The following is a 25,173-nucleotide window of genomic DNA, read 5'->3' on the forward strand; positions in this document are numbered from 1 at the left end:
GCTTTCCAAGACTACAGTGCAAATTATGCCCCTTCTCCTTCCCTCCCACTGTTGCTATAAGATTTGTTTGTATTTTATTTGTTCTGATAATAGTTTAGGTGAGGATAATTTATTAATGGATTCCATCAGCATCACCAACCAGCTAAATAATTTAGCTATACAGAATATAAGACAGGCCACTGCTTTTTTTTCCCCAGAATTGGCCCTTAAAAATGAAAGTGCTCAGGAACTTAAAGACTCTACTGGAGTTTAGATATTGGCATGGATTAACTGCAAACTCAGCAGCTGAGTTGTTTTACTGAATTTGAAGAGACTGCCTTTGAGTAAGCCCAAGTAGTGCTTCGTACTTTTAAAGCTGCAGGCAAAAGGAAGAAAAACCTGCTTAAAACTTGCCTGGAGCACACCTGAAATGATCCAACTCTGCAGGACTGGACAAGGAAGTAGGTTAACGTTTATCAAATATGTAAAAAGCTCCAGTCCATTTCAACCTGGGGACAGCCCTTGCACATGTACGCTGTGCTCAGTATGTGAGGGTATGCACTGTCTTACATACTACTACTACTACAGACACTTCTCAGAGGCACAAGACAGATTCCCTAGACTTCTCCATATGGCACTGTACACAGAACTCTGAAAATGTGGTTGGCTTCAGGCAGTAAACAAAAAAAAAATAGTATTTCAGAGTCTAAGGAACAGACTGTTATGCCTGTAATTATCTACATAAGAAGATAATTCACCTTCTGTGGTGGAAGAACATAAAGACTTTGCCTGGAGTCAAGAATGCCGCCTATGCCAATACTGAGTAAGAAAGTAGAAAAATAGAGAGGAAGCATTCTTGATTTACAACCTGCACGTCTAGAATTCAGTTATTTTAACTTGTCCAGTGACTTACTAGACTAGGTAGTTAGTAAGTTTTTATTCTGTAAAAGAGAGTTAAAATCCTCTAAATAAAAGCATCAGCAATTAAGTGTTTTCACTTTTAATGTGTCCTTTTTATTCAGATTGAAGTGATGCATGAAGCTAGTCAAGGAGGATCTAGCAGAGTCCTGGTGATGAGTGAAAGCGATGAGAACTTGTCAACACGGAGGAGGTAAGGCTGCACACATGAGCCAGTACCATTTTTTTGTTGTTAGAATGCAAATAACTGCATTGATAGTACATTTTCTACGACTTCTTTGAAGTTCACTAAGATTAATTAGATCTAATCAAGTCACTGAAATGCTTATAGCCATGCATTTATACACAGTCTATCAAGCTGGAAAAGCAAGCAAGATTTATCTTTTGTTTTGGGTTGGGGGCTTGGTTTTTTTTTTTCCCCCCAATGTTTTTTCTTAGAAGCATTAATTACATGACATGAGAAAATAAGTCATTATAATAAGCCTTGCATGTATTTACAAATAAGCAGTATTAAAAATCATCTCATTGTGTTCAGCATATTCGTATTTGACTATATGCCTCTGAGAAGCTTCTGGTTTTTTTTAAATGCAAGCAAAAATCTTTTCTCCCTTTCTGCAAAGTCTTGAGAAAGAGATCATTAATGATGTATTCTAAAACACCACATACTTAAGTCATTTAGTTTAACAAAAAGTACCAAGCAAACCCAGTTTTAGTCAAACTGCACTGTTTCTAGGCCAAAGGGAGCAATTAAAAAAACAAAAACAAAAACCCAAACCCACAACAAAACTCACCCTGCAACAAGCCAAACCCCACAATCCTCACTGACTTCATTTCCTTTCTCCTTTTCTTCAGTATAATTTAGACAATTTATACTTACAGTACGCCTTTACCTCACACAGGTATATACTGAAGTTACTTGATGCAAAAGACTACATTTCTAACAACACTAGCTTGATACATTATGCTAGACAAATTGGAAACACATACAAAAATGCAACTTATTACTATCTGAATTTAATTGTACCATATGAAAATACTGTGACTGGTCTCCAAACCATCAGCTAGTTTTCAAAAGGTACAAAGTGTGATCTGAAATAGAACTTACTTAGATAGATACACATCTCTTGATGAATGATTGCCTAAAGAGAACATACAAATTTGGAGTTAATATTAACAACAGGTTAAGCTTCTAATATCTGGCAGTTTTACACAGCTTTAGACCTAGAAGCTTGGTAAGCAAATTTTTGAGCTGTCTCCTTTCTTGGGAACACCAATTTTGCCTTTTGTTCCACAAAAGGCTTGGTTCAAGGTCGAACAGAAAGGAAGCAGCAGAAGCAGTCTGAAGTCCTCTCCTAAGAGGGGACTCAATAGCATTTAAAAGCATCAGAGCTGAGCCTGTCAGTTACAAAGAAAGCAACAAGAGATATTTACCTTTGTTGTGTTGTTTTGTTGTTTTTTTTTTTTTTTAAAAGAAATAAGTCTGTTTATTCAAAACAAATTTTACAAAACAATTGTCTTTGTGGTACAGAGCAAAGTTTAAGAATAAATATTGAATACTTTGTATAAAAATTAGTAATATCAAAGGGAAACTGATGCAAACCAAACAAACAGGTAAAAACAATTTTAGCATTAAATATGCTGTGCAACAATGTCAAACTCTTAATGAGGAGTGACCATTCAGGCTGATACAGTTTTATTTGTAGAAGTAAAACCTGACAGCCCTGCATTGGAGCACCAAGACTATTGTTAAAAAAGGTTCCAGATAAAGGTGTACAAATCTTAAGTCAGTGTTTAGAACCAGAAAATAATAAGTTTTCTAGCGTCTCCATTTTTTTTTTTGAAAGGAGTGCCTTCATGCTTTCCTTTTTATTCAAAAAGCAACTTCTTTTCACTGCAGCAAAAGAAAATGCATACTACAAACATCAAGAGGCCCTTTTAAGATTAAGAAACAATCCAAACAAAACTCAAACCAGCTGTAAAACAAAGTATTTCAATGGTCAAAGTGACTTTTAGATAATGGCAAACTACATTTAAGCAGTGTTTCAGATGTTAGCTAGGTCATTACCCTATAGAAGTTTAAGCCACTTAAAACTTACTTTACCTTTGCTTGTATGAGTGAAAACAATAAATCCCAACTCATAGTTATGCTGGAAAAAATTGTAGTCTTAATAATACATTTTGGTTGCATACTGCATATGAAGACCCTCTTTCCCTACAGTGAACAGGGTGGCTTTTTCTAGTAGTGCAGTTTTGCTGTGCAGCTTGTTGATTTAAATGGCTCACAAACACGTCAGAGATCTGAAGCAGCAGCTTTCCTTCAGTATGGAATACTACTTTCTCTATATGTGCATGTATTTCTCTATAAGCCAACAGGTTATATAGAGATCTAGGGTTGTCTTGTGGTTTTTTTTTTCTTTTAAAAAACACACATCCTCAGTACTGTAATCAATCTGTTTAGGCAAGAACAGGAGCTGGATTTGTTCTTTCTAAAGTATAGCTGTTGAATTCTTCAGTCATTCTGACACTGATAAATAATTTATTTGTGGGCTTTTTATATACCCAACATTTGGGTCCAGTTAGGATTCTTATTCTTTTCCTTCTGGAAAACCAATTATAGAAAGTTACATATTTCACTTAATTCCAGTAGCTACCTACCATCCATCTGAAATGGCAGCTTAGAGAACAGTCAGCAAGCTCACTCCTGGATTTCATCTATGCTAACATATACCATTGGCCATTCAAACCATTAAAACCTGCAGCATAGCTCCAACAGCAGTAGCAATTATTTAAACAAAAAGTTTACTACTTGTAGCTTAAAACTGCCAAGTCCTGTATAGCTGTTCTACAGTAAAGTCAGAAGACACAGATCAAGTACCTCACTGCTCCACACAGCAAGAAACTTCAGGCAGAAGAAAAAGGCTAGTCTTAGAAAGCAAGTTGTATTGCTCCTGTAATTAGCACATTTCCAACAGATGCTTGAGAATGTGAGCTTTTGCATTGTTATTGCTCTGCTGATAAACTTTACTCATTCAAGCTTCCAGAAGTAGTTTTCTAGCACTATCCACATTAGAACTTGTTCCAGCATCATATCAGTTCACAAGCAATATCTGACCGTACCTTGTGTGGGCTGTGTGTCCACTCCAGGAAGAGCTACCACAGGTTTGGCAATTAGCAACTAAAATATCTGTCCTGAGAGTCTGTGAAAACACCATTAGTGAGCTATACAAGAAAAGACTGCAGACATCCTAGAACTCTGGTTCTCTACAGTATTTATACGGCACCACAGTACAACTCATAATGGCTGGAATTTGAGCATCACATAGTTCTATCCTGATTTACAATGCACAGGTGTTTTGTTCCTCCTGCAGGTGATATGAACATTGAAATATATTCAAGATACAGGGTTTTGTGGACACAAACTACCCTGAAATTTTAAAGACAATCTTGTGCTTAAGACTTCAGGAGAAATATTTTAGTGATTTTGATTTGTGTACTGAGTTTCTGTGGATCAACACCTCCCTATCCCTTCACTGTGAAGTCAAACTTTGTGCAGAAAATACCCTCCCTCTTTGTTAGTACAAGGATGAAATTCTGTTTTTTAAAGTCTTTAACAGCTTCAGATTAGCTATAAGTAACATTCTCGGGGACTTTTTCTTGCTTTTCACCTTTAGAACCATGAATATTAGAAAGCAGAAGCATTGTTAAAAGAAAACTCATTTAGCTTATTTGCTTGTTAAAGATTGGACTGTTTAAATATACTGCTTCAGTTTTCAGAAGGCAGAGAAAGATTAGCAAAACCAGTTACATGAGTAATATTTGATTTTTATCCTTTCAAGTTCAGTCCTCATCTAAAGGTAGCTCCTTTGTTACTTAAAACAACCAAGTCAGAGAGCACTCAAACACTATTTCCCTATTTCAAAGATTTAGGGAGCTTTGAGAAAAAGATTGTAGCAGGTCTTCACTTCTAGCACTCACTGTTTGTTTGTCAATTGTGCAGGTCCAGACTTACTTTCTATGAAGCATTGAGAATCGGTGAATATTTGTAACCAATTTACATTGCCTTAAACTACTGCAGTAGTCTCATTCATGAGGTCAGAAGTTCTATTTTCCTCGTGTTTTGAAAGGTCTACTCCATTTTGATATAGCAGGTTTTCTTTTTTAATCATGTGCCTTAGTTCACATAGCTTTTTTAAAAAAACTTAAGACTTACTGACAAGTTCAAAGTAACAGATGTTTTCAGCAAGCATTTCAAAGTCTAGAAGTCAAGTCCATTATAGTTCATTTAATCCAGACTTGCATCCCTTGAAGAGTGTAAAAAACAGGCTACAATGTAAAAAGTTGCAGTACAATAGGAGAGCTATTCCAGTAAGAGTTTCTGAATAGAATTTGGGACCATCTTCCCTTCCCTCCCCCCAACTATTCACATTTAAGTTTTACCTCTTTCCATGTTTAAATATATTTTGAATAAACAGCTAAAAAGTTCTTGCTCTGTTTTGGCTCAGTGGATCTTCAACGCAGATATTCAAGTATTAAGAAAATGCAGCTGAACAAGGATATGTGTCCTCATAGTATAGTTTACAGAGAAGCACAATATTGACTAGTTTGCAGTATATTCTACCCCAAATCCCTGAAGAAAACTTTTTAACTTTGGGATCTGTAGCCTGCTTCCAGAGCTGGTGAAGATCATCTACATGTCCATGAGATGTCATCATTTTGTTATAAATGCAGGGATGATATGGAGCCTTTCCTTCCCCAGAAAAAAATACATGATATTGTGGTACAATTCCCATTTTATTGGCACAGAGACCCATGAAAACATCATCTATATAAAGACTTGTATTGAGAGTCAATGAAGCCTCATATACTTTAGCTGCTACATCATTCGATATTACATATGCAGCTCCTGCTGTGTAGTCAGGATAAGACGGCCACTGGTACATTTCATATGGAACATAGTACTTGCTACTCTTGTCTCTTACGGGAGGGGATCCACGATGGACACGACCAATCCAGAGATCTTGAACACCCATTTGTGCTAGACTTTGGAGATAAGCAACAAGATTTGGCATATGGATAAATATATCATCATCTGCAGACATAATGAACCTGGCATGAGGACAGTAGGCATTCACCCAGCTAAACTGCAAAAGCAATTTAAGAGTAAGATTGTGAAAAGTATCCAAGAAGTCTTGCTGAATCAAATCATTGTATTTCTGGTCTTCCAGCTGAAGTTCTCTTTGCAGCTGTGTATGCCGCAGATGATCTGTTGGTCGTCCTAAAGCAAAAAGAGTTTTAATGTTGGCATTAAGTTGAGAACGAACATACTTCTCATTACCCCAAGTTTGTCTAATTGCATCCCTCCGATGACGGTTTTCAGGGGAAGTCTTCACAAACAACAGGAGAAGGACATCCTGCTGCTGACACTTCTCTCTGTGGTTGATCAAGTACTGGTAGCTTGATACTCTGTCCAAGTTATCCCTGTTGATAGACAGGCTGTCATTCACAAAATGGTAGCTATTTATGAGGTATCTGTATGAATAGGACTTCATATGGCTCACAATGTGATTATCAAATGGTCCCCAAAAAATCATGAGACACAGTATGAAGCAAGTGGCAAATATCTGCAAAAAATGGCATTTTCTGACTCTTCTGGGACTAACAAACATTCTGATGCAGTTTCTATAATCCTTATTCTTGTTCAGGACCAGTGTTTTTACAGTGCCTGTGTTATAGTTTAAGAGCACGGTGTCACCCCTTCAAGATAAGTATCCATTGTAAAGCATGTTGTCTTTCATTCAGTATCCTTTCATTCAGCTTTGTTCACAGATTTCACAAGTCATCTTTCTCAAAAAGCGTTTTTCTTTGATTGAAAGAATGCAGACAGTTTTGAAAGATGAGACTTGCAGATGAGTATTTTCCTTTTGGGGCATCTTGAAGTGAACACTACAGTTCTAAATCGGATCTTCTCATGTGTTTCTTTCCTTCATGAAGATGAATACCTACCAATTGTAAGGCAGGGGAGAAAAGTTTTAGTAAGCTGTTATTAACACACCTGGTTTTATGCTTGGTCATGAAAATGAGTTGACTACTCAGGCACTCCCCATCACCACCCACCTACACCAACCCCCCAAAAACTGGCAGCAAGTTAGAGGTTGTCAGTGGCCCTGAGCAACCTCGTGGGAGGCTAGTGAAGGAGAAGGGGAACCTGACAGAGAGGCTTCAGTTCTGACACAAGAAACTTTTAGAAAAACTCACTGCCATTAACCAACAGATGACAACATTTTGTTTAAATTCTTTTAAGCTAGGAGGGAAGCCACACCCTACAAATGACAGAGTTTACAAGTTGTCTTTGGGCAGCAGCCTATTAAAGACAGAGACTCACGCAGAGACCTGCGACTGCTCCCGGATGTGGGAGCACCAGGACACCACAGCCACCAGAGCCACCCGACAGGCCTCGCCTCCCTCGCAGCCACCGCAGGTCCCCTGCACTGCCACCCTCCCCTCACCACCGCCCCCCTCGACCAGGCTCTCTGCGAGAAGGGCTCGGAGCCGACTGGAAAGGAGGCGAGCAAGGCAGCCCTCGCTCCACTCTGGCTGAAGGCCGTGGGGCGCAGGTTAGGCAGGGCCGCCCGTGCCTCAGCGCAGTGCCCCCCCACCCGGCTCCTCACGGGGCCGCCACCTCCGCCCTGAGGGAAGGCGCCACCTCCGTGTCGTCCCCTTGCCCGTATCGCTCCTTCCTCCCCCAGCCCTGGTAGCGCCGCGATGGCCTCATCACCCAGCATCTTTCCGGGCCGCGGAGCCCCAGGGCTGCACTGCTCTCCTGCCTCAACCCAAGGGCAGGGTTGTTGAAGGGAAGCAGCCGTTTGACTTCCACAGCCAGCCTGAGGTTGGCTGAAAAGTACCACTAGTACAACCGTGCTCCAGTGGCACCCATTACCAAACATCCCACATATCAACTTAGGACCTCTACTTTTTAGCCGATGGTGCAAACATTGTTTGTAACCCGAGCTACAGTTAAGAGGCAGGTTATGCAGCAAGCTACACCAGACAGGACCACAGACAGACTCTTCAGTTAGGCACCCCTCTGTCAGATACACCTATTAAAACCAGACAGCTAACATTGCAGCACTACCGTCTCTGCTACCAACTAGTTTTTAGAGAAGAATCCAAAGCACAAAAAGCCACCCAAGTCCAGCCTTCTTGCCCTGCAGTTTGTAAAATTCAGTTCTTGCAGCCAGAGTTGACTCTCCTATCAAATAAACAAGAACAGCTTGAAGTAGCAGCTACTTGTTAATCCCATAAAAACCTGAGAATAGAGTGAGCTCTCTGTCAAGCAAGAAACATAGGACTAGCACCATAAGGAATGGCACCCCACAAGCTAAGCTCTTCTTGCATGGAAACACAACCCCTGAAGCAAGAGAACACTAGCTATCACTATTACATTAGAAGTTAACGTCAACACAAATATTTTGAGATTGTTTTACCCATTTGAGGTCTTGCAACTAGATAGCATGATGAGAACGCAACAGACTATACAGAGATAAGAAAACCTGGAGCAATTTTGTGATGTAGTTATCTACCACAGGAAGGGGACTGGCTGCTCAAAATGGAAACGGTGCATTGGGGCAGTTGAGGCTTGCAGATTGTAGTGCATGACAGAAAAGCTGTATGGGCAGTTTGGTGAATAAAAGTCAGCGCTTTTTATAGTATCAGTTTAAACCCTTTTTATTTTGGAAACATGAAGTTAAACAATGCACCTCAGAGTTATAAACTCAGCAACTTTACAACAGAACGCTATTGCAAAACTTACTCTTGTTTCAGATGAAGCAGAGATGCAGACAAGCTGGAGTGTTACAGAAATTCAGACATTTGATAGCTCCTTTTGGAGGGGTGGGTCTGAAGATGCCCACTACTTCCTGAGAGTGAGGATAAGTTCTGGTTTTCCCCTCTGACCTAGATGCTTATTTGTGCTCTTTTACAAAAATCTGTACTCTGCATGAAGTTGGCCAGTTAGCACAAATGCTGCAGCATCAGCTCCTCCAATTAAGTCAAAAAAAAAAAAAACCAGGTTCAGCCTAGGTGGTCAGGTTGCCCACTGCCATCATGATAGCTTAAAAGCAGCTGACTAACTTTTCTGAAAGTAATGGGAACACAAGGCAATCTATTTAAGCACTTAAAGCAGTTTACCTTGGTAAGCACAGGAATCCTAGCCACCAAATACAACTTTTTTAGATGATGCTTGGATAACATGTTTTGCCAACAGTCTGCAAATGCCTGTGTCATCTGGTAAAAGGAGACAACACCACAAATACAAAGCAACAGAGGTCACTGAAGACTAGCAGTGAAACTAACCTACATGACAGTTATTGCCACTAGGGAAGAATAAAAGCCCCCAGAAAAAAAAAAAGAAAAAGAAAAAACCCAACACACAGAAGTCACTGTGGAAACAACTTTAATTATGGAGTAGACAGCAGGGGACAAGACATGCGCATAGACTAAATTTTCTGCTCCCTAGCACTCCCCTCCTGGAAGTCAGAGATGCTGGAAAGAAAACTTAAGCTTTTCCTTGAAGAAAAAACAAGCTGTAAGATCAACTGACTAAAGGCTGGAACAGTCTGGTCTGTCATTTCCTTGATCTAGTTCAGGGGAATTAGATCAGCCTTTAGTAGACAGAAGTTGCTCAGAATCCTCCTCAGAAACATACCCCTCAGGTAAAACTTAAAAATGCAATTATAGATGAGCAATACTGATGAAATTTAAGGAGGCCTATACCTACCCCCCCCCCAACCCCCCCCCCCAAAAAAAAAAGCCTGGAGATTTGCACTGAAGGTGCCAGTGCACAAGCAGAGTCTCTTTCATTGTCAGAACTTTTTATAGCCCCTTTGCAACACCCATCCTTTGGGCTTAGTCATGCTCTCCTTCCCTTTACAGGAGAACAGGCTGGGTCACCACAGGAGCTATTCACTGCCAACTGATTCTCATAATTCTGAGAAAAGAAAAAAACAACACAATGTGTTCTCCCTAGCAAGAGGAAACATTGTGGAAGAGATAAAGTAATGTTTGACAGTCATTTTTCTGACCATAATTAAGGTGTTTTGCCTCTTGGTGTGCCTTTTCTTACTTGTGGCTTGGAAGCTTGTAGATCCACTCTGACATTCGAGAGAGACTGGGAGAACCAAGCACCCATACACAGTTCCTGTAGCTGCCTCCCTTTCCGGTAAATTTAAGATTCACGACTGAATGTGGCCTTCCCCCAGCTGCAAGTACTGCAAGCTTTTTTCCACCCTGCAGCAATCTTACCTTTCCTAAAGGGGTTTGTTATTTAACCTTTCAGTATTACCACAAGCATGACTGTCATTTGAACGTAGCAACTGTTTACAATTCTGTATTTTGCATTCAGTATATATTCTGGGATGAAAGTGGAGCTAGCATAGTTTGTTATGCAAATTCGATAGTTTGTAGAGTGACCACTGTGGAAAAGCAGATCCTTAGGGAGCTACTTTAGATCTCCACAGAAGTCAATATTTGAAAAAAAGTCAGTATGAAGTTGATTTCAGGATACAAGTAGAACAGTTTTGGAAAGTCCACACTGAGGAGAGGCAGACAAGAGAGACCCTAAAGAAACATGGAGACACCTCAGACATGAAACACCACAGAGACAGACCCTCACAGGAAGAACCATGAAGAGACATTCACACAAAAGACACTCCAACATGGAAATTTTTTCCAACTACCACCACCCTGATAAAAACCTAAACCCAAGGGAGACCAACTAGGACTGCCCAGAGAGAACACTCCACAACTCCCAGCTACAAATTTTGTCATGTGGTACAATACACAGGCTGGGCTTCAATTAATCTGTAATAGATTCAATATACCACATCCCTGCATAACATGTATTTTAGGATGAAGACAAATATCATAACGTATAGTTATTTTTCGCTCCTTCTGCCTGCGACAGGAGGTGAGTTTAGATCACAAGTAGCTTTCCCAGGCAATGCAGGATATCCCAGGCAACACTATTTTAAATAGAACCATATTTTACTATCAGCTCATAGCAACTGTCCCTTTCACATCAACAACTCTTGGATAAAGAAAGTTCAGAAGATCTACAAGAAAGAACACCTCAAACATTACCTAATTTCAAACAGAAGTCACCTGAAGAGCTGCTGATCTCTATGCCCATGTCTTGTCCTTAGTCATGCCAAAGAGCCACTTCGTTTAAGGGTGCAGTTCTACATGATGGTTGAGCTCAATCAGAAGCTTACCACTTCCAGCTGGGGACAGCCTTACACTCACTCTTCCTCCAACCCTGCCCTCTCATCCTCACCACACAGACCTTCCACAGCTTGCAACAGCTCTGGAGCTTATATAGTTGCTCAACAAGCCAAATTCAGCTCCTCCCAACCTCTTCCCCTCAAAAAGCAACCTGCTGAAACCCTGAAGGAAGTTATCAGAAAGTGGTTAATTCAGGTCAAGCTGTATCTACAGCCTAACCTAAGTTCACAACAGGACTCAAGGGTTGCTTTTGTAGAACCAGATGTAACACACATTGTTTCTAAAGCTTTCAGTCTTTTCAATTCTAAGGCTACTACCAGGCTCTGTGTTACTACAGAAAACTTAAAGCCCTAGGACAGGCTTTTGGTCTAAAGTCAGGTTAGTCCTCTCACATGAACTACTCCAGATCAGCTTGTTTGATAGTGGAATAGGATGTCCAGGTTTGAAGGCACATTGCAGAGATGCTCCATCCTGTGGGAAGACTTCAGATGTCACATGGACCTAAGCTGCAACACCACTTCTACAGCACTAAAGCAGTGGGCCCAACCACAGAGGTGCCAGAAGCAGACACACTACAGTTAAAGCTGCAGGGACTAAGATTAGCACTGCCTCGATTTAAATTCAGAAAGATTTGTCAAGCCTAGCGTACCGATGAGACAATCCTGAAAAGAGTGGCTTGGATTTTCTTGCAGCTTTCAAAATCTGTTTAGAAAGGAGCTACAGGGTTCAAAGAACACATGCTTTGGCATGTTTGAGAGTTTTGTTTAAGTAGAATTTAAAACTTTTTTGCAACGTTTGGTTTCTGAGCAATTTAAAGTTATAATTCCTATGAAATTGAACTCTTCCATCTCCAGCAGTACTGATTTATGTACTGCTTACACCAAAAGACCAAAGGAAATGTAGTCAAGTTAGCACATCAAATAAGCCATCAAAACACAAAATTACATGTTTATCAAGGTTTTCCCTTCCGATTGACTAATTAAAGGGTAAGAAAGTATGTGCCTAAGTTAATGGGAGCAAAGCCTAAAATCGACATTGCTGCTTACAGCTGTAGCTACAAGATTATGCAACCCAGGTTCCTCTTACCTTAACTGAACCAAAACACTGAGCAAGTTACACCCCTGACACTTTCAGGATTTCCTGCCATAGTGACAGAAGGTAGTTTTAAGGAAAAAAGATGCAGTACTGTACTTAGCTAAGCCCTCCTTCCTACATAGTTCGTGAGCACCAAGATGGAAAGAAAGTACACACACACAGCCTGCAAATAAAATAATTTCAAGTAATGTCAAAACTTCCACTGTTATACCTTGTTCTGTACAAAACTGATGACAAATGGAAGTCAATTTGGACAGGTATCTTGTAGGAAAATATGAGCACAATGACAATGGGATTAACAAAAACAAGCAGTCTAGTGCTATAAAGATCTATGAAAAGTTTAGAGTCAGGTCATGGATGTTGCATCACAATAAGGAACATTAATGCAGGGATGACCGACAGTAGCTTTGAAAACTGTTTCAAAAACATTTAACCCATCTTCTGCAATCTCATATGCAGGCTTTGCCTGCAAGTTCTTTAGTTTGCCTGCAACTTGCAGTCAGGGTACAGTTTCCTGGGATGGTGGAATCAGCGTTCTTAGATGCTTCTTGTGCATGCGTTGAAGACTTCTCAGATTGAACAGACACCTGATTTTCAGAAGGTGAACATCCAACACCTTCCAAAACAGGAGCTCCTTAAATGATTCTGAAGCTGCTCAGTCAAGAGCAGTCCCCTTATTAAAAAAAAATGGGCATTGAAGTACAGCACTTCGTCCAGGGGAGCTTTGTATCAGAAGTAGCTACAGCAGCATGTAGAAGAATGAGACACTGAAAGCTGTGACCACTTGCTGCTTCTCATTGACGTGTAACACTTGTAAGTGCTGGGGCAATCTCTGAAGTGCTCATTGGCAGAGAAATTCAAAACGATGGCAAAGCATTAGATGGCAATTGAGTAAAGCATTTCAACTTGTTCTGCTTCAGGAAGCAGAAACAGGTTGTAAATGCTTAACTCTGCCAGGAAACAGCTAATTGCCAGTAAAGATTTAGTTTCTACAGAGGTTTTGCACTTGCTGTAACTATTGGGTGGAAAGGAAGAGAGTGATTTCTTCAGTTTCCCCTCAAATGAGCAGCAAGCTTCCCAGCTGCTACAAGCAAATCTAAATGGAGACATCTGCCAGAACAGACAGACTTGCCTTCTTAAGTTGCTTTCATCAGGATCAGTTCCCTGAAACAGCTACTGTGCAGACAGCAGGAGATGAGGAGGACCACATCTTTCAAGCACCAGTCTACATTTAGACTGCAATTTTCAGTTGCTTTAACCTCCTATATCCACTGCAGACTCTTCCCCATACAAGCTAGAAGGGAGGACTGCATTTTCCAGAATGAAAGCCTCCAAAATACGAGTTTAGTTCAAGGGATTTTGCACAAAATGCACAAGCACCAACATGAGATTCTTTGCTTTGTGTGCAGCAGATTGGGTGAAAAGAACCAGTTCTTTGTACTGATGGTAAGGATAATATTCTGAAGTTTCAGAGTCTGGCAGTGACATAATTGAGGCCACATGCCCTCATTTTCTGAGAAGAGTGACTAAGTGAAGTACTTCACTTCCACACAGGCAAGTCAGAGCTCTAAGACACAGCTACAAAGGCCGTAATGGTATCTACTGTACAACCTATCGCATCTGTTTTGGCAGATGCCAGTGATGAGCTCTAATGCTATAATGAACAGCAGTCTGCATTTATGTAAGTTCATTTTTACAGTGCCAGTATTTAAAGACATGCCAGATTGGTACACACTGCTTTCAACTCTCATGTACTAAGGCAAAAATATGCAGCAAAGGGGCAAAGCACATTAGCTGCAGCTGCTAATGCCACCCCATCAGGTGTGGATGGCAGAGCTTAAGTATCAGAACCATTTGCACAGCACTAGTCTTTCTGCTTCAGAGTGAGACTTCAGTCAGCACTTTTTATAGCCTCTAGAAAGCTTCCCCCCCCCCCAGTTTTATAGTAGATCATTTCTGTTTGTATCTGGAACCTTATCTGGAAACTTCTGTACTAGTGGTGTAAAGAATTTTCTACTGACTATATATCACTTAATCTCAGAATATTATAAATACACCTTGCCTGCAGAAGTGGATGAGGAGCACAAAAACAATACAAAAAGGGCTAGCTTGCCACTGCTTTCTATCCCACAGTAGTGTATTCACCTCTTTACAAAAGTGTATTTCAGACGACCTTGCAAGAAGGATGTCCCATTACACATGGCAAGCTTTGAGCTGAAGGTTGACTGAAACTGAAAGTTGAAGAAAACTGTTTTCCTCATGCTAGAGAAAGCAATTGTGAAATATCAAGCACTTAAGGATCCAGTCCAAAGCTCAACACTGGAAGAGAAGAGAATGGAAATTCTCTAGTTACACATTAATGCTGAATCCCTGTTTCATAGCATGCTAAAGTTGAAGAGCTATGTCATCACAGCCCCACCTAATCAGTAATTCTTTCTGCTGCCTGTTTTAAGTAAGCCCATTCAAATATTTATTTGCAGCTGGCTCTAGAGATGTTATTTCCTGCCTAATCTTCCCCACAAACCTAAGGTGATTTCTGCTCCAGTCTACAGGCCATACCTGAACAACTATCTGAAGCAGACTTTTTCCACGCTAGCTGCCAAACTAAAAGAGGAAGTCAAATTTAAGACTGACATAACTAATTGCAACAAGAGTAGTTTAAGCTGCCTTTCTATGGGGCCTCACTTTGAAACTTATTTTTTTGCCTAGTAAGAATACTTTCAAAAAAATACAGCGAGTTAGAAAGTGTATGAAGGACTCATTTAAACAGAAGGCTAACACTGTTGTAGCATGGCCATTTCTAAACCATGCTAGACTTTGCTATCCTAGTTCCGTGTTTTAAGTTTTTCATTCCAGAGTAAATATTCTCTCATCTGCTCTCCAGGCTATCCCTCTTCCTCAGACAATACCGTAGCCTATGATCCCAATTCAGTATCAAACTCCAGATGGATCTCCCATATTGCAGCAAGAGTTTACAGTCAAAATTTGGATGTTACATGTGTCACTAGCACAGGGGCACTAAGGCAGGAAGACAGACAAATGAGAAGTTCAATTTGTAGATTAGAATGCAGGGGGCGGGGGGGGTGCCAAACCATTGTGGTTTTTTTTTCTTTCAGTTAGACTAATGATAATAAAACATGTTGGAATTAAAAAAGTCAAGTCAAATACTGGTTAACTTACAGGGTACAGGAACTGGTGAGGTTTTTTAATGTTTTATTAAACTAGCTCTCTCCTTTCCAGATTTAAGTTAGGACAGATCAGAGGTACGTGAGCCCATGAGTCCACATAGCAGACTTCCCAAATCAGCTCAGCTGCCTCTCTCAAGCATGGCTCATTAACCTTAGCTAAGTATCATGCTGACTCACCATCCAGACACCATTTATACTGTATACACAGCTGAGCATGACAAAGTCCTGGATCACCCCTTTCTGCATCAAATCTTTTCCTCCAGTAGTTTCTGTTCCCAAACCTACAAGTAGAGCCCTGGGAGACAAGTCTGCAGGTTTACTCATCTACCCGCAAACCATGTACACAAGAGTTCAAGGAAGCTCGGCTGCAGAACACTAGTGCTGGTTCCCATCGTAACAGTACCTGGTCAGTAAGAACCAACACCACTTTTGTTAAAAACTCTTCCACTTAGACGACCCAAGTCATGTAGTCAGGAACATAGCCTGTTTTTCAGTTCTTTATACAAGTTGTAGAAATTAAGGAGCAAATCAGGTCCCAATCCTATGCATAGGGATACTTGACAGTACAGACTGATTTTCTCTGTTGCCGGGATAGTATCCAGGTCTTCAGTTTCAAGGCCATGCTCTCCTCACCACATAAACACACCCAGCAAGCACAAGGTCTAATGCTAGACTGAATCCACCAAGCAGAGATGTACCTCAAGCAAAGCACACACCTACACACAAAGGTCTCCTAGTAATTTAAGATAGTCCTCTTAAAGCAACTATAGGATCAGCCTAGAAAAGAAGCAGCTCTATGGAGAAAAACAATACTTCTATCAATATCTAAGAAAGCATCTGCATATATAAATCTAAAAGATGAGCTTTCTGATGAGTGAAAAATTATGAGGAAGAGAACCTCTTTAAGATGACCCCCTAATGGCTCGTCACCCCCAGAAATGTAGCAGAGCTGCCACTGCCACAACACTTCAAAGCCCTCCTCTTGAGATCACCAAGAGCAAGTATTGCTTAAGCCACTTCATCTTTCCTTACACCCACAGATCTACAAGCACTTAAGAACAGATAGTCATTGCACACTCTGTTCCCTTGGCCCTTAATAGAATCATGCCTTGTTCGTTCTCACCCCCTCCTGTTCACTGCTGTGCATAGCTGCCAGCAACTCTTAAGCTGAAAGAGAGAAATGTTTGTATTCTGCTCGAGGCTGAGGGAAGAGGAGGACAGTTATTAATGACCCTGTCTACTTCTTGGATAATCTCTAGTGGGTTGTCTTCTTTTACTAATAGGAAATTAATCTATTTGAATCAGTCAAGCAGCCTATCTGACCATGTATTCACTTCTTGCTTAGCATTTGTACCTCAGTTATTTTCTTAAGAGATTAATTCCCATTTGGGGTAGTTCAGCACTAGTTTGCTAAAGTGTCTCAACACATGAAAATGCAGTGTAAAAGTGAAGTGTATATATACACACTACATATATACATTTTCTATAGAAGCATGAAGTACTAGTCATTCAAGATACACCAAGAGAAGTGAAAGAATTCACATTTTTAATGAATTTAAAACTAAAGTTACATAAACAGGACCTTGAATTCAGTTAAAGAGTCACCCTAACTTCAGGCAAATCATTATCTCGAAACAGCAAATGCATCAGACCATCCGTTTCTCGTAACTTCCAGACTGCAACTCTGAAAGCATTCACAGAGTCTTCACTGGCATAAGAAAGCCCCAAATAGTTTTAAAGTTGAAACTGAATAAACATGCTAGAGGCATTATGTTAAGAGGTACATGTAGTTTGAATAAAGTCAAATTCCTATCAAACAAACAGATACCATCCAAACCTGTTAGGTTCATGCTCTCCAATCCCTATCCATCTATATCAAAAGATACCACTTCTTGGGGAGGGATTGTCAGTTTGGGGAGAGGGTTAAAGAAAACAGCAAAGAAAGTTTTGCTAAAGCTAAGTGTACTGGAAGAGCTGGCCACCAAAAAGGCCTAGAGGAGAATGTTTTCTGCATTTGCAACAGCTGCTGACAAAAGTCACTGCTGTTTTAGCACTTCCACGAGATCTGGATTCATGTGGCTAGCTAACCTTTACCTTTAGTTCAGCAGTGAAATGTTAAGTTAAGGTCTAGTTCAGTTATTTTATATGACTACATAAGTTAAGGCTTTAATGTAGTCTTCACATTTTAAATATTTTTCAAGACAGTCAAATATTTCACATCAAAAGCTGTTGGTTCTTTGTAAATTTAAAACTAGATTCAATACAGAAGGCTCCTACATACATGTTGGGGGTCTCCATGTTTGTTTCAAGCAAGCTAGAAAGACACAAACATCTCAGCTTTTATGATAAAGTGGATTGAGAACCACCTCAGCATATACAAAGGAGCTGCAGATTGGCTGGAATAATAGTGGTGCAAGGCTTTGTTTAAGCCTGTCTGCAAACTGGGTGGGATGAATTCCATTAATCCTCTCCTACTTCTGTGGGAACCAAGGAGAATTTTGGCCTTTTATGCAGCCTTTTCTGCAATGCAACAAGGCCAGGGACTGAACAGGAGACGCTCATCTGCTTTTTGTTGTTATGAAGCATGGGGAACAGGAACAGCACAGGCTCATGGCAGAAACGTGAAAAGAACGAACACCCTCCCACATGCTCTTATGAGAAACGTGACCATACAGTAAGCTGTAGCAACTTAGAACAGCATCCTGCAGTTTCTAGCTTACCACAATTGAAGTACCCTCCCCGAGAGCTGCTAACAAGTCACTGGCCATAACAAGGCACAGAACAGAGGACTAAAAGAATTCCTCAGGCCTAGCTTCAAGATTCAAATCAGATAAGAAGAGTCAAACAGAGAAGCTGCAAAACACTCCCAACATGTTTAATAAGCAGTGAGATTTCTCCAAGACTACAGTCTTTGTAAATTAAATGAACTTGTGCATTTGCATTTAACCAGAAGTACTTGTCTCTGCTTAGGAAAAAGGATAGATAGTAGGTCACACGATTTAATAACATCAAGAGCCAGTAAAAATAATATTTTGATATATAAAAAATACATGTCTGTTGTATATATGTGTGTATATATACACACACTTTTCTATGCAAGACTAATGTAAGGCCAAGAATGTAACTGAACTACATACAGCACTCGCATACACACAGCATCAGATTAAGAACTGCTGGGAGGACAGTTTAGAGAAACAGAGTTAAGTAGAAACTACAAATGGAATTCATTGGAAGACAGACCACAAAACACCAGTCTATATGTTCCTTCCTTCTAGAAGGAAGCTACAAAGATGGGAGCAGAAGCTTACAAGACAGGGATGACTTAAGGCAGAAGTAAAAACAAAGACATCCATTAAAGAAGCCTGATCATTCTAGAAAGTTGAGCTTTAAGAACAATGCAATAGAAAAATCGGTACTTTTAATTACCACAGGACCTTACTCAGATCTTGCGGACAAAGCAGCCAGAACCTCAGAAAAGAATTAGTCATAAGTGTGGTACCTTTGCCACCCCTATTACCCACTATAAGGGTTTTCTACTAAAAATGTAGTGAATAAGTATTTTATTGGGAAGTCAGGACAGTTACAAGGAAGACTTGCGAAAGCACTTTGTCTGGTCTTAACAATAAAACATGGATTACACATCCCAGTATACAGTGCAAAGTGAAAGACTTATCTTCCTTTAGTTAACCACGTCAAGTAGAAGAAAATCCATCCATCCTCAGTCTGTTTTGTACTCCACGGAAAAACACAACTAAGGGCAGGGGAGTGGGGGGGGCTGTGGTGCTGTATGATGAGTAGCAGTTTAAAGAACAAGAAAAGCTGTAAGTTTCCTGCCCCAAGACAAAAGGCCAGTTTAATTCAATCGGCACAAGCCTGTTCAGGTCTTAGCAGAGGCAAAATTGGAAGAAAAAAAAGTTGCAGGATGCAGCAGGAGAAGAAATGTGAGCAGAAAGTGACTTACTGGGCCAACAGTAAGTTCAATTTGAAGCAACTTTCCTCAGCTTTAAATGCAGAGCACTAGCTAAAATCCCTTCCTTTGCCCGATATGTCCCAAAGCACCTCCAACAATATGATCTGTGTTGACAAAAGGAGTTCTTTATTTCAAAGTTGCTGCACCTGAGTTGGTGAGGTTGAACTGCTGCACCTGAAAGGTGCCAGTGTACCTTCAGAGCATGGCAGCATTCCTGGGAGTTTTGAGTGACCAGACACTTTTTATTCAAGTTTAAGACTACATCCAGCAATCTAGAGATGCTACCAGACAGTCAAGCTTGACCTCATGAAACTGGTTTGCAGCAAGCAAGCTTGCTCTGCGCTACAAGGCAGGAACTCCTACAGTCTGTGGTCTTAGCAATATGTAGACATGTGTCCCTCTTCAACAGTCCTTCAAACTAACTTGTTTTCGCTTGCAACAACATTCCCTTCTTTCAAGGTCATCTGTCCACAGGTTGTTTAAGCAGTCTTGGGATCTGTTAGATTTTCTGAGTTATTTGGGCATGTAGCAGCAGCATCTCCAAGCCACAATTCCATCTAAGTTGAAGATCAGACTATGCTGCCACCCAAGCAACAGGTAAACTTCAGGACTGGTACAGGTTCATTACAAAAAGTTGCAATTCCAAAGCGAAGGGGTTGTTTCATCATCCTATTTCCGTACGTTGTGGTGGTTTCACCACTGACTATAGAATTTATGTGTCATCTTTCAAAGATCCATCCATTGTATTCTCCCCCCTTGCTGCCAAGGGCAAATGTCCTCTTGCAAAACTTATGAAAGAGGGGAAGCCTCTCAAGTATCCATGATTATTATTTCAGTCTTTGAAGACTCTGGAATGCACAGACCTCAGTTCCGGATCTGGACCACAATTTCCCAAATGTTACAAAGATTCCAAATACACAATGTCTCCTGTATCGGTGGAAAATCCTGCTGTCACTTCCGGCCAACCTTACAGAGGTGGACCATGCTGCTTTCCACCGGAATTTAAAGATTAGTTATTACTGAGGTCTGCTGAATAATCAGATAGCTTCAGTCAAGAAGTGCATATCCTAGGAAGCTGAGGAAGGTACTTTACTAAACTCTGCAAGCACCATAAGGAAGGAAGACCTAGTAGTGCAATGCTAATCCATCACTTTCTGGTTCGCTCCGCCACTTTCTGCCAGTTCCACGGCCAGCAGAGCTACTGCAGTTAACAGCAAAACCACAGTAAGTTTTCCCAACAACAAAAACCCCTCTGTACTTCTGTACTTTTAGTAAGCAACATCTTCAAGTTAAAGGATTACCTAGACAATTCTTCAGGCATAGACTGATAACCCTGGGAGATGAGGCAATGCTTAGTACATCCCAGATGCCGTAACACTGTAGGTACAGAGTAACACCGAACACGTAAGCCACTGGCATTTCAAACAATAAGCGATGACTTGCAGGGTTTTCCACGTGCTTCTCCCTAATCTGTAGGTGAATTACCATTCCTAGCTTCAGTACTCACTACTCCAGTTTGGCCAGTTGTCAGAGAGACTGTCCCAACTACTGCTTTGGGCAGCATGAGCAACCAGTTTGCTTCTCAACAATATAGGATCTTAGAGAAAGGAGAAAGTGATAGTTTTGATTCGCTCAGTGGAAAAGAACTAGTAAACAGATACTGCTATTACATTTCTAAGCAGAAAAACACCCCCAACACCTTACCAGCGAAAAAGCCCACGTTTTTACCAAGATACTACATTTCTGTATATAACAGATGGTGGGCTTCTATGAAACTAGTTCTGTGCAGAACAACCAGTAACTCCCATAATACCAGAGCAACACCCAGCTCTATGTGACAATCCAGCCTTCTGGAATACTGCTAGAATATTCCATGGCTGTTGTTACCAACAGTGATTTAATGTCTCCTGCCCTGCTCAACAACAACAACAACAGCTGGCACTTATGTTCTCTTAGATTACAACTATTTTCCCTTTTTTAAAATAATCTATCCCTTTCCTAACCCCATCCTTTCTCCCTAGGAGAACTGCAGGAACTGGGGAGAAATGAGAACAAGACAGCATCATACAAAATAGATTTCAACAGCTGCACTAGCAGTTTCAACACCACTGCTAAGAGTTCCTCAGGCATAAGCCTCAGCAGTCACTAGATGAGGATGCTGCAGCACAAGAAGGCAGCACGTACCGAGTTCTCCACTGCTTTGTGTAGCCAGAATAGAATTACAGGCTTTTTTTTTATCATTGCTTTGCACTTAATTCAGTTGCTTACACTGGAGTAAAGCCAGTCTCCCATCTCTAGATACTCCAAGATCTTGCTCAGAAGCAGTTAAAGCTACTTCTCCTAAAAAGCTCACGGTGTTTCCTATACTCCCTACAGCGAGGGTGAGCCAAATGCGACTCACCTCTTTTCTCGGGCCCCCGCCGCCCCGTTCTCCAGCCGGAGCTCCGGGCAGCCGCCCCCGCCGCGCCCGGGACTCTGCCCCGCGCCCGCCTCCCGGCGCGGCGCCAAGAGCATCCCAAGCTCTCCCAAAAACCTTTGAAACCCAGGAGGCTCGAAAATACTCGGAACCTCGCACACCCCCCCGCCGCCTGCGCGGTGTTTCCGCCGATCGTTGTTGCCGCCCCGCCTCACCCAGCGGCTGCGGAGCGGCCTGCCGGCAGCCCCGCGAATCCCGAAGTTAGCGCAAATCGATCGTTAGCTTTCACACCACCCTGCCTTCCCCCATCCCCATCCCCCGGGGCATCCGCGGAGCCCCGGGAGCCGCCTGGGAGGCGGGAAAGGGGCAGAGACGGAGGGGGAAGAGAGAACAGCTTTCAGCCATGCGGCTGCGGGCGCCCCTTCGGGGGAACAAAGGAGGGAAGCCGGCCCGGCCCTTCCCTTCGCACACCTCCCCGCCGGCCGCCGCATCCAGCCTACACAGTTTGAAAGTCCGCAGCCTGGCCAGGACCACAGACCAAAAAAAAGAGGCTTTTTTTTTAGCCTTGCTTAGCACAAACGCGCTTTTTGAAAGCGTTCAGTATCTCCCCCTTGCGCCTAATGCGTTTTCTCAAGCCGATTTTTCCTACGGAGTCCCCAAAAATAGTTTGGGAGAGAGCTGCTCCCGACGAGCGGCAGGGCGGCCGGCAGCCTCCGTGCCTGCTTCCACCGGGGAGAGGAACTCCCGGCGCTAATTAGGGCGCTAACGAGGCCAGGGCGGGAGAGTTGCCCCAACACTTTCGGGGGTGCGTCCCCGTGTTGCAACCCAGCGCTGAGCGGAGAAACTCCGAGCCGGATTTGCCAGTTTCTTGGGTAGGAAGAGTTGAGGAAAGAAAAAAAAATAGCCCACAACTTTTCTGTAGCCAAAAAAAAAAAAAAAAGTTTGAAGAAATAGGAACCCGGGAGGGGCTGCCGGAACAAGGGGCGGGAGGAACCAGCACTGCTTTGAATGGGTTATTTCATCGCAATGCTCGAGTGGCTGGGAGTTTTCCCTCCACGGCTCAGGGGATGAGGAAGAGACTGAAAGGGACACAAAAAATTTCTGAGGCTTTTGTGCTTTTTTTTTTTAGAATATAATCGACTGCCAGACAACGATCAGAGATTTGGAGGGAATCTGCTAGAAGGCTACACAAAACAGACATTAAAACTGCCCTGAAGTTTGGGTCTCGTTTATCACAGAAATTTGAAATCCCAAATCCCGACAAAACCCTTAAGACAGAACCAAGGCAATCGCGTACGGAGTTAATGGATGCGGTCTGTAGCAGAAACCTTTTAAACAAAGCAGTTGGAAAACTTGTTTGTCCAAAGCGTGGAACCGCAATTCCAAAAACACGGATAAGTGAGACACCCTCCTCCCCTGAGTAGGCCAGCTCTTACAATCCCTGAAGCCAGACAGAGGAGAGAAAAAAGCATTTAGGAAAACAGAATATTTTCGCTAATTTTAATTACCCAGCTACTCGCTTTACACAGAAACGAACAACCCGGCTGCTCTTTGCAAGCGAACAAACTTAGAAAGCGGGGGGGTGGGGGGGGGAAGATTCACGTAGCTCACCAACAAAACCGGACAGCGAGCTGCCTTCTCCTCCGCTTCCTTCCTCGGGGAAGAGGAATCGCCCGGCCGCGGCCGCCCTCCCCGCCCGCACTCGGGGCCGCCTCATTCACGCGCAGCATATAGGATCCCTCGGCCCGGGGAGCCAATCGGCTCCTCCTCTCCTCCCCCTCCGCCGAACCCCGCAGGCTCTCCGGGCTCGGCCCTGGATTCCCCTGCTCTTCTCGGGTAGCCCACTGTTTATAAACAGCCCGCCCGCCTGCGGCACCGTGTGCCTTTGGGATTATCCATACTCCCGGCGTGCCAGATGATTGATGCAATTTTTTTTTTCTTCCCTCTTCCTCTCTCCCGAGGAGATGGTGAGGGTGAGACTGCAGTGTGCTGTGTGGGGGAACAGTGTCTTGCAATGATACTCGCACTGCTAAAAGTAATGTTTCTTAGAAGTTCAGAGTTACCTAAAAATATCTTAGGGTACATGATAAAAGTTTAGCTAACTGCTGCTCTAAGTCTCCGAGATGCTAAATAACACCTTATTGTTGGGTAGTTTGCAGGTCACAGTGAAACTTGTTTATTTCACTTTCTTGTTGGAAATCTTCAGAGGAGGAAGGAAGAGTGGGGTTTAGGGTTTTTCTTCTCTTCTACCTTCCCCACAAACCTTGGTGACTTATTTGCATCATCTTGAGGGGAATGCCTGATTCACTGAAGTACATCAAAATAAGTCAGTCTCCGTGGTCAGTAGACTGAGATGGAAGTATTTAAAAAGTAAATCAAGGTAAGCACTATGAACGTGCCTTCTTTAAATACACTTATGCAAAACTTTTGTAAAGAGAAAAACTAGGTTAAAAAACCCCCTCATTCGAATTAAGTTGGAAAGCCACTATAACGCTGGGCCTTGCATGGTTTATTGGAAATCTGAGATTTCTCACTGAACATAAATATCAAACACAAGCCCATTGTGTGTCTTCCATTCTTTCACATGACTGTGATTGATCTGAGTAATTCCTGACCTCGTCATTGACTTCATAGAAATTTAACTATTGCATATCATGACAATTAGTGTCCGTTTGTCACTTTGCAACCATAAATCTGACAACATCTTTGTGAGGTGAGGAATTGTTTTCTTTTTACACCCAAGAGAGAAAATCAGAGATAGGAATACTGTTGTCAAGGGCACCCAGCAGAAGTAGAGCAAGGGTAAAACCTGAGCAGTTAACAATCCCACGGAAGGATGCGTTGCTTTGTAATACAGGTTTTGTTTGGGGAAACTTCAAGGCCTAAGGAGTTTTTTACTTGATCTCTTCTTTCTCCTGTTGTATGTCTTAATATGACTAAACACTTTATAGCAGCCTTCCCAGATTTCTCTTCATCTGTTTGATTCTGCAGTAAGACAAAATGTAATTCTTTACACTTGGCAGTTCACCCTAGCAGGAAAAGTTTGTAGATCATTGTGTAAATCTGGCATTTTATCTAAGCAGTGTTTAAATAACAGTAGAAATAACCTTATAAACAAAGCATCGTTCATTTTTCTTACCAAAACAATAGTTTTTGATTCCTTCCCCAGTTCACAGATGGGGTTTTTTCAGAAGTTTATTCTTCATTCTTTCTTTTAGGTGTCATCCCATTTGAGCATTTTATCATTGATAAAACAGTCCCTTTCAAAATAAGAAATTCTCAGTGATAGCTATTTAAAAAACTCTAGAGCACCTATTTCTTGGCTGATG

General features: G+C 41.8%; 2 protein-coding genes across 2 annotated transcripts in view; one reads left to right on the forward strand and one right to left on the reverse strand.

Moving 5' to 3' along the window:
* MCF2L2 (MCF.2 cell line derived transforming sequence-like 2) overlaps positions 1–25,173 on the forward strand; it is a 160,255-nt gene that overhangs the window by 68,039 nt on the left and 67,043 nt on the right. The window contains exon 15 of the mRNA XM_050902372.1: positions 1,002–1,090. Within this exon, the coding sequence (XP_050758329.1) occupies positions 1,002–1,090 (89 nt within the window). The remainder of the gene's footprint in view (positions 1–1,001; positions 1,091–25,173) is intronic.
* B3GNT5 (UDP-GlcNAc:betaGal beta-1,3-N-acetylglucosaminyltransferase 5) lies at positions 1,946–23,515 on the reverse strand. Its single transcript, XM_050902373.1, has 2 exons — positions 23,456–23,515; positions 1,946–6,896 (listed from the first exon to the last, which is right to left on the reverse strand). Exon 2 carries the CDS (start codon positions 6,561–6,563, stop codon positions 5,427–5,429), a length of 1,137 nt encoding a protein of 378 aa, XP_050758330.1. The 5' UTR covers positions 6,564–6,896; positions 23,456–23,515; the 3' UTR covers positions 1,946–5,426.

This window comes from Gymnogyps californianus, chromosome 10, assembly GCF_018139145.2.
Source record: "Gymnogyps californianus isolate 813 chromosome 10, ASM1813914v2, whole genome shotgun sequence".
In the NCBI taxonomy this organism is placed as follows: Eukaryota; Metazoa; Chordata; class Aves; order Accipitriformes; family Cathartidae; genus Gymnogyps; species Gymnogyps californianus.